Raw genomic sequence first — 9,736 nt, 5'->3', positions numbered from 1 at the left:
CCACCTCGGGGATGTTCTGCTTGTTCCCAGTGTGTCCCATTTCAGTTTTAGCCTATTGACCACACCTGTCCTTTAAGTTTCTCCAAGTTGCCCTAGCTACTGGAGCCTTTTATCTTTAACACCAATTTTGTAAAACATTTAAGTAGGAAGATACTTGGACTGTGACCTCGTTTTATTCATAACGTTATTTTGACCTTCCATTAGGACCAGGTGATTACGCTTCCTGTGTTTGGCCCAAAACACACAAGACCGTGCATGGCGACAAGACGACCAGATATATGGTCAAGCGTGCAACTAGCGCTTGCAATGTGTGGCTGTACCAGTCTGTGACTACCACCATGCACTGTGCACGTACAAGTCCTGGAACCTCTTTAAGGCAGTGTGTTTTCTCCAAAGTGCATCACCACTATCAAATGTAAAGCAGGCCGCAGTAAACAAACCAGCTTGTGGCAAATATCCAGGAAAGAAGTTAGGCATTCCATCGAATGTATGGCTAAACATGGTGAAGCTACATGCAGTAACTTGGGATCAGCCAAGTTAGTCTAGTTTATAGACGTGCCACAAAGTCAATCAAGGAACCCCTCCAAGAATAGCAAGCGTAGAACACCCTTCAAGCAACTGGTCACTAGATTACAGAACGGTTGCTGTAAACTACCAGACGCCAAGTATGCAGCACTGCCGCCAAATATGCGATGCCTGTCAACAGTAAAGTCGCAGTTGATTAGCCGTCCCTGTCAGTAAAAGAACGCACTTGCAGCAAATGTTTATCGTGCTTAGTCTTACTCAGGGTGACAGATTGCGCCAGGCAAAGTGAGCTTTTCCTCTAAACCTGGAAAAAAAGCACACTGACTGTAAATAAAAAGCATACATAGAGGTTACATGGGAGAAAGTTAAACGAGGAACCAAATACTAACACTCATAGTAAATTCAATATTTTTTATTTCTCCAAACCCAGAATATTAAAAACGCGGGAGACAAATAAAAAATATATAATTGAGTCCCACCGTAAGGGAATGATTTCGTGGAGTTGGTCAGATAAAGTTGGTGCCCCATTTTCAACCAGTAAAATGCACCAGTTGGATTTCATAAATAAAAGGCGGTATGCACGTAGAGTCCATGAATTTCTCGGTATGTTACATTTTACATCATGCCAGCTGGAGTTTTAGATTACTTTCTTCAACTCGTCGTAAATGACCAGCACAAAAGCACCACCCATCCCTCGGAGAACATTGGACCAGGCACCCTTGAAGAAAGCCTTGGAACCTTCGTCACGAGCAATCTTTTTCCAGCAGTCGATGGTTCCAGAGTACATGATATCCGCTAAAAGAAAAATTACAACGATGGGTCAATAAATGGAATTGGTAAGTCACCAACCGTCATGAGGATTAGTTAGAGCAAGGTCATTTCAAGCACTTAGCCCCCAACCACCAGGACCGCGACCTTCTGAAAGCTTTAAACTCTCGAACCGCTTGCCTAAAGCCGGACTAAACTCAAGTGTTTGACTCCCAGAGCACAAGGATCACGCAAAGTGCTGCCCCTATGAAGGACTCCAGTCTTTGATACAGATGCGCGTACAGAGGGCCGGCCGTAGAAGAATAGAACTCACCTGCTTTTCTGCCGGACTGCATCATCATACGACGTCGGACCGTGTCGAATGGATAAGAAGTAAATCCTGCCACTGCGGTCACTGACTGGGCAATCATCCAACTGACAAAGATGTGAGTATTCTTGGGATCGGGCAACATACCTAAAAAGCAAACGAACAAGGTTTTAAATATTGGCACTCCTGACAGGGCAAGACAGCAAAAGGTCACCGACAGCATGCTCGCCTTCTAAACAAGCCATCATTCGACTAATGAAGACCTCTCGCTACTGACGTCATCCACGAGACCATCAAGTCTTTCGCGACAGGTCTTTGTGGTAACATGTAGGAGATGAATACAGAAAAAGAGCCGTCAGGATGCAAGCCAAACAAACTAACCACCACTGACCCAGCATGGTAAACTGGCATATCAGCGATAGCCGATACACGCAACTGCACCCTCCATGCACGTACCTTTAGCCGTGTCGTAGATGCCGAAGTAGGCTGCTCTGTAGATGATGATACCCTGCACAGACACGTTGAACCCCTGGTAAAGCCCCTTGAGGCCATCCGACCTGAAGATCTTAACGAGACAGTCGCCCAAACCCTTGAACTCTCGGTCTGCTCCGGCTTTCCCCACATCGGCAGCCAGACGGGTACGGGCAAAGTCCAAAGGATAGACGAAGCACAGAGAAGTGGCCCCAGCAGCGCCACCGGATGCCAAGTTACCAGCGAAATAACGCCAGAACTGGGTTCTCTTGTCCACGTTGCCCAGGAAGATCTGCTTGTACTTGTCCTTGAATGCGAAGTTGAGAGCCTGGGTTGGGAAGTACCTGATGACATTGGCCAAGTTACCGCGCCAGAAAGAGATGAAACCCTGCTCCTTGGGGATACGGGTCACACAGTCCATGATTCCCTTGTATTGCATGTCTGCGGTGATCTGCTTACTGGCATGTTGGACCTATAGTGAGAAAAGTACAGGTATTAAGTACGCACATCACGACCAAAGCGATTCAAAATCACAAACCGTATATCACAGTCAATATTTAGCGGCTAGTTGCTTTGTAGAGAAAAGCACTTGGACAACCTGTGATTTTCAGGTCTGCACTTTTAGCGGTAAAGTCCAGAAAAAGGAACAACCAGAATGGAAAAGGGTTTATGGCTCAAACATTGCAACTGGGACAAAATGTCTAGCGTGACGTCGAGCCTACAAGACAGGTGAAAAATGGAACGCCATTGCACTTAAACTTGTCATCACTACACAGTCCGAGAACAGTTTGTAGAAAAAAATAAATATAAATCACACAAACAGACGGCAAGGCCGGTCTCACCAAGAAAGTTGATCTACACCACATTTTTTAATAATTTGCATTTGTCTGCCATGTTAAAGAATTAATGCGTGGTGAACCCTTTTAGAGTTCCTGTTTCCGGCATACTCAAACGGCCTTCGTGGACCACGACATGTGATTTACAGCCGAGAAAAAAAAAAAAAAAAAAAAAGAGGCGATTCCGTTAAGGGATCACGAAAATATTTAGAAATGCCTAACTGCGGGAGGCCCGGATCAGACCCGCGCATTATGGGCGCTGGTTTCCCAGACAGTCGTGGCCATTATGTATGCCGGAGGAAGCGGAAGTTGCGCACAGAGGTAGGCCCGGGGCCTACAGAACAAAGGAGGATGCGATGTCCTTGAGCCCCCTACACAGGGCCCAGGACCAGGAGGAGGCAGCAATTCCTTGGGTAGAGATAAAACAGCAGGCCCCTTAGTGGTCAGGCGTTTTGGGCAGTGCGCACAGGACAGGCGGATATAGTACTTCCTGCACCAGTTCTAATGACCTTGGACAAGAGCAAGGAGGCTTCAGTGTGTAGGTAGGGAACTGTCAACTAAGGTTAACGAAAACACCAACAGTCCAGGTCTGAGACCCACAGTGACGGTAACAAAATCGCTTCAACGACCTGACCTTACATCAGACGAGCGCGTATTTATTTGCACTATTGTAAGTAAACCATCACAACATGCATCGTAGCTGTAAGTTAGTCTAGGACTAGATCTCAGCTTCACACAGCGAATGTTATATACCCTCTTTAAGAAATATGGGCCAGTCCAAAGCTTTACATCTAGCGTATATATAATACACTGTGACCTAGTTGTCTACACCAGCAGTTGCACCAAACATATACAAAGGCTGTTACTACGTACAAATCGCAAGGCGCTGGTCAATACGAGATTTAGCATCTTGACCTGTAGTAAGGGCCGTTCACGAGTCTACAAGCTACATCCGTTACAAGGCAACCAAGCGAACACAGTGCACCCCTTTATGGAGTAAATTTCACTAAACTTTCATAATCATGAAGTCTTCGCTGTAATAACCACCAGGACTCATCCGGTGCCCCGTCTTACCTGCAGCAACAGCTTGACCCTCTCGATAGGTGCCACTGCGGTCTTGGAGATGGCTGCGGCCACTCCGCCGGCCAGAAAGTCCTTGGCAAAGGAAATAGCGGCGTCTGCCATGGTGAGGGTTGGTGATTATTACTGAGTTGTACAGAATACTTTGTTCTACCCCGGATGGTTCGGGGTCTACAGGTCCAACGGCTGGGAAGAAAACTGGCGAAATGGCCGATTCTTATACTGCAGCGAAGCTTTCAGCAGGGCGGTAACGACGTAGTCCGGCGTCCTTGAGATCTGATTGGCCAAGAAGGAAGGGGGCTGGTCTAGGATAGAGTGCCTCGCCGGGTATTGACACAGAAAAGTTACTACGGTGACCGTGACCGCCATTTTAGGTCTCGAGAATTTCTAATACAAGGGAACAGTGCCAGGAAACCAAGGTGACACTGATGTGTTCATTGCACCCGGAATTGGATTCAGCAGCTTTTACTTCGTGCATGGCAAAAAACTTACAGATATCCAGTGAAGAGATCAAACATCAACACTCCATTCTTATTAATGCATTTTAAAAGAAACAGCCGGAAACTTCTTAATTGGGGGTTTTCGTACGATATAACAGGTTAAATCCCAAAATAATCTGCGCAAACTCCCAAAAATGTGAAAATCATCAAGCCGATTAAACAAACGGGTTTCCTTTCAGGAGTGATGTCACGGGTTCGCTTTATACAGTTAGTCCGTTCGCATAAAATATTTCCATTTAAAATGGCTGCATAATTCACGTGAGGCCGTGACGTCACGTCTTCTGCGAGCTGTCATTGCAGTCTCCTCTGCTGCCCAAAGGGCGGGAGCTGGGAAAGGATGTCTTCGGGAAGCGCGCGCAAGGAGGTGGGGAATGTGGGCGTAAAAGGAAATGACAGTGTAGAGGGAGGAGGGAGGGTAGTTACACTTTCTGGGCGTGACGTGGGCCATTCAACCAGTTGCTCAGCAACGTACAGAGGTGGATAGAAATAAATACGCACGCTCTCGGTATCAATGAAAAGCCTCACAGGGCTATGTTTGCTGGAAAGCGCTGTGATATCTTCTGGCCATGTCCGCGCTATTTATAATTGCAAAAATTAACTACGATGACTTGGACGGTGAGCGTGTGTATTAAAATAACAAGCATTGGAAATGCAATAGGTCTCGGATTTATTTGAGTTAGAGCTAATAACATAACATAACATAATGGCATTGTAAATGGCAATGTCTTTTAGCCATGTGTTATGGAGTGTATGCATGTGGTGTGTAGTGGAATTATGTGGCTTGGATTGGAATTGTAGCAATGGTGGCATGCTGCGCTTTAGATGAATATGTTTAAAAGTAAAGTGCACCATACTGTGATTGCTACAATAGTTAATTGTGGATGTGTTAACAATTGATGTGTGCACTGATGACTGGTGGTGTGTGTGCCTGTAGAAATTGTGCACTGATGGCTGGTGATGTGTGTGGCTGGTGATGTGTGTGCCTGGTGGAAGCGTGCACTGCCGGCTGGTGGTGTGTGTGTGCCTGGTGAAAGCGTGCACTGACGGCTGGTGTGTGTGCGCATGGTGGAAGCCTGCACTGACGGCTGGTGGTGTTTGTGCCTAGTGAAAGCGTGTACTGATGGCTGGTTGTGTTTGTGCCCGGTGAAAGCGTGCACTGACGACTGGTGGTGTTTGTGCCCGGTGAAAGCGTGCACTGACGGCTGGTGGTGTGTGTGTGTGTGGTTGAGTGTGTGGTGGTGAGAGTGTGGTCTTATGTGTGTGGTATTATGTGTGTGGTCTTATGTATGTGTGTGGTGGACTTAGTTTGAGTTTTCGTACCCTGCACACTCACACACTGCCCCTACAAACTCAGACACTGCTCACCCTACACACTCACACAATGTTCACACTCACACACTGTTCACCCTGCACACTCACACAATGTTCACCCTGCACACTCACACAATGTTCACCCTACACACACACACTGCTCACCCTACACACTCACACTGCTCACCCTACACACTCACACACTGCTCACCCAACACACTCACACACTGCTCACCATACAAACTCACACAATGTTCACCCCTGCACACACACACTGCTCACCCTACACACTCACACAATGTTCACCCTACGTAATACGAAAAGACCTAGCTCTGCCCTTTGGCCTGTGTTGTAATCGTACAGTAGGTTGTGAGTAGTTGGGCTTGCAGAAATGGGGGAAGTTTATCCACATCTTACTCACTGCGATTGACAAAGGTGCCGCCATCCCCGACTCTTGGAACGGGGCAGAGGTTGTCCCTATTTTTAAAAAAGGCCGGAGGGAAGACCCTGCCAACTATCGAACAATAAGTTTACTGGACTCAACCCAGAAGGTCGTGGGTAAGGTGGTGCTGGAAAGAATCCTCCAATGGGTAAATGATAAAGAGATCCTTTCGGATTATCAGGCTGGCTTTAGGGCTGGCACTGGCACGATAGAGCAGGTCTTCAGGCTCCTATTACTATATTGGAAGGTGATGGTTATAGGCAGAGGCAGCCTTTATTTGGCATTCATTGACCTGAAGACTGCCTTTGACCTCGTGCCCAGAGACCAATTATGGTGCGTGTTGGCGTATATGGGGATTCCCCCAAATATTCTGTGTTTGCTGAATGGAGGAAAAACTGAGCTGATGCTCCTGGGTAACTCCAGTCCCTCCATTATTGCTGGCTGTTGGCCCCGGTCTCTTGGCGACCCACCATCCCCCAAGAAAGAGATCAAGTCCTTGGGAGTATGGTTGGAGGAAGATCTGTCCTTTAGGACTCACGCCAGGAAGACCGCGGGGGTCTGCTTCGGTTTACTGAAGTCAGCCCGAAAGGTGCTACCACTGCTTCCGGATTCAGCCAAGAAGCTCCTGATGCGTGGTTTAATCCTTTCAAGGCTTGACTATGGAAATGCCCTGTTTCTTGGTGCCCCCGAAGCGACCTTTAAAACTCTCCAACAGGTGCAAAACGCAGCCGCTAGAGTCTTGATGGAGATCCCTAGAAGGCAGTCGGCTGCCCCGGCCCTTAAAGCGCTTCACTGGCTCCCTGTCAAGGAGCGGGTGAAATTTAAGGCGCTGTGTACGGCCCATAAAATCTTACATGGCAAAGGCCCTCCCATCCTTCTTAATATGGCCCGTCCTTATAAACCCTCACGCCCTTTGCGCTCGGACCAGCAACATCTTTTGCGATCTGCGAGAGTTAAGAGAGCTAGAACTGGGGGCAGGCGTTTTTCGGTACAGGTGGCATCTCTGTGGAACTCTCTGCCCCTTAAGATTCGCTCAGAGCCCAAGCTCCTACTATTCAGGAAACTTCTTAAGACATACTTGTTTCCATAGCAGTGAGTAATCGAGTCTCTCCTTCTTCTTTGGTCTGTCGCGCCGGGATGCCCCTGGGTAAGCTGAGCGCGTTACAAGTTTCATATAATAATAATAATAATAATAATAATATTCTGTCGATCTTAGTGCGATTGCATGATGGTAATTTCGCACAGGTGCAATGGGGCACTGATGGGCAGAAAACTAGCAGGATACCGGTGGGGAAAGGGGTACGCCAGGGATGTGTTCTTGCCCCCACTCTTTTTTCACTTTATGTGAACGGGGTTGTGAAGCACTTACTTAAACATCCTTCAGATGCACCATCCTTGGCAGGGGAGAAAATTCCCACTCTTCTTTTTGCCGATGACACGCTATTAATTTCAAAAACTCTGGCGGGTCTCCAGGGCCTCTTAGTTAATTTCCAGACCTTCTGTGACCAACGGGGCCCAGTAATAAACACAGACAAAACGAAGTATTTGGTCTTAAATCCCCCCAAAAAATTAGGTCGTCCCCCTATACTAAATAAAACCCCTCTGGAAAGGGTCACCGTTTTTGATTACTTAGGCATCCGAATCACGGATACTATGCAGTGGACCCCCCATCTGCTGAAAATGTTGCTCAATCACAAAAGGGTCACAGGGGCACTCGCTAAAGAACAGCGATCTTCTTCAACTAAGCCCATCGCCCCTGTTATGGATATTTACAAGGCGAAGGGTGTTAGTTCCGCCTTGTAGGGCGCAGAACTTTGGGGTACTTTTAACACCGCTCTTCTAACTAGGTCTGATAATAAGTTCTTAAACGGTATTATGTCCCTCCCACAGAGCACACCTACGCTACCCCTCCTGCTGGACCTTGGATGTCAACAAATTAGCGATGTGGCAAGACTACGACCATTACTTCTATGGGCTAGGCTGTGGCGTGTCCCTGAACTTGCCAAATACACTAAAGGCCTAGCGGAGGTGATGTTACTGGCGGGGTGGCACAGGATAAGATGGCTAACCGATGTTAAGGGTTTGCTTGGTAAATTGGGACTCAGCGAAGCCTGGGAAAGTCGGTCCTCCCTCCCGAAAGCTGTCCTAAAAACTTTGTATTGGAATTGGGTCAGTAGCAGAACCACTACGGACCCATCTCTTGGCAGGCTCACAGAGAAATTTCTAATTCACAAGGATGCACCTTATCGGGAGCTCTATCTGGATATGGTCTGGAAACCTTATGACAGGGCCCTGCATTTCAGATTCAGAGCGGGGTCTCTTCCTGTATGTGCCCTAACAGCCCATTGGAAGCCACCGTATCAGTCAATTGCATTTTGTCCCTTCTGTGGCACCATTACGGAGTGAGTAGAACACTTTTTGTTTGTCTGCCCGGCTTATGTACGCCCAAGGCAACTGTGGCTCAAACCTGTATGTACGGCCATGGGTACTAGGCACTCTTCCGTGGCATTCCGAATTTTAATATCAGATACTCGGCCCATGTATGTCTTTGGCCTTGCAAAATTTTTGTCATGGGCATGGTCCATCAGGACAAAACGGCTATTAACTACTGTTTAATTGATCAACTTTTAATTCTATGACCGATTGATAAATGGTTATTTCTTTTAAAGATTGTTGGGATCCTGTTTTATGCTATGGAATCTGGCCATTTTAAATTTGTATTTGTTACAATGTTTTTTTGGGATAAAAACTTTTAATGAATGTAAATCTTTTCTAAATGGATCCATGTTGTATTTTTCATGTGTTGCTTTTATGATGTAACAATCGAAATAAAGCAGTTGAACTGAACTGAGCAGTCACTTTCACTCTGCAGTCACTCTGCAGTCACTCTCACTCTGCAGTCACTCTGCAGTCACTCTCACTCTGCAGTCACTCTCACTCTGCAGTCACGCTCACTCTGCAGTCACGCTCACTCTGCAGCCACGCTCACTCTGCAGCCACGCTCACTCTGCAGCCACTCTCACTCTGCAGCCACTCTCACTCTGCAGCCACTCTCACTCTGCAGCCACTCTCACTCTGCAGTCACTCTCTCTCTCTGCAGTCACTCTCACTCTGCTGTCACTCTCACTCTGCTGTCACTCTCACTCTGCAGTCACTCATGCTGTCACTCTCACTCTGCAGTCACTCATGTTGTCACTCTCTCTCCAGTCACTCATGCTGTCACTTTCTCTCCGCAGTCACTCATGCTGTCACTTTCTCTCCGCAGTCACTCATGCTGTCACTCTCACTCCGCAGTCACTCATGCTGTCACTCTCACTCTGCAGTCACTCATGCTGTCACTCTCACTCTGCAGTCACTCTGCAGTCACTCTCACTCTGCAGTCACTCTCACTCTGCAGTCACTCTGCAGTCACTCTCACTCTGCAGTCACTCTGCAATCACTCTCATTCTGCAGTCACTCTCACTCTGCAGTCACTCTCACTCTGCAGTCACTCTCA

The 9,736-nt window shown here is 47.4% G+C and overlaps 1 protein-coding gene across 1 annotated transcript; it reads right to left on the bottom strand.

Annotated features, from left to right (window-relative positions):
* Positions 1-921: 921 nt before the first annotated feature.
* SLC25A5 (solute carrier family 25 member 5) lies at positions 922-4,265 on the bottom strand. Its single transcript, XM_078688690.1, has 4 exons — positions 3,982-4,265; positions 2,057-2,543; positions 1,607-1,747; positions 922-1,320 (listed from the first exon to the last, which is right to left on the bottom strand). Exons 1-4 carry the CDS (start codon positions 4,090-4,092, stop codon positions 1,163-1,165), a joined length of 897 nt encoding a protein of 298 aa, XP_078544816.1. The 5' UTR covers positions 4,093-4,265; the 3' UTR covers positions 922-1,162.
* Between the last annotated feature and the right edge of the window lie 5,471 nt (positions 4,266-9,736).

The sequence above is a fragment of the Lissotriton helveticus genome, chromosome 4_1, assembly GCF_964261635.1.
Source record: "Lissotriton helveticus chromosome 4_1, aLisHel1.1, whole genome shotgun sequence".
NCBI lineage: Eukaryota > Metazoa > Chordata > Amphibia > Caudata > Salamandridae > Lissotriton > Lissotriton helveticus.
The sequence above is the reverse complement of the archived record's forward strand: the minus strand, read 5'-3'. Positions and strand labels throughout refer to the sequence as shown.

Coding starts and splice junctions, on each gene's coding strand:
- SLC25A5 (XM_078688690.1), bottom strand. CDS start 4,092: ATGGCAGACGCCGCTATTTCCTTTGCCAAGGACTTTCTGGCCGGCGGA. Junction 1,748..2,056: donor CATCTACGACACGGCTAAAG/GTACGTGCATGG, acceptor TTTGCTTTTTAG/GTATGTTGCCCGATCCCAAG. Junction 1,321..1,606: donor GCAGTCCGGCAGAAAAGCAG/GTGAGTTCTATT, acceptor TTTTTCTTTTAG/CGGATATCATGTACTCTGGA.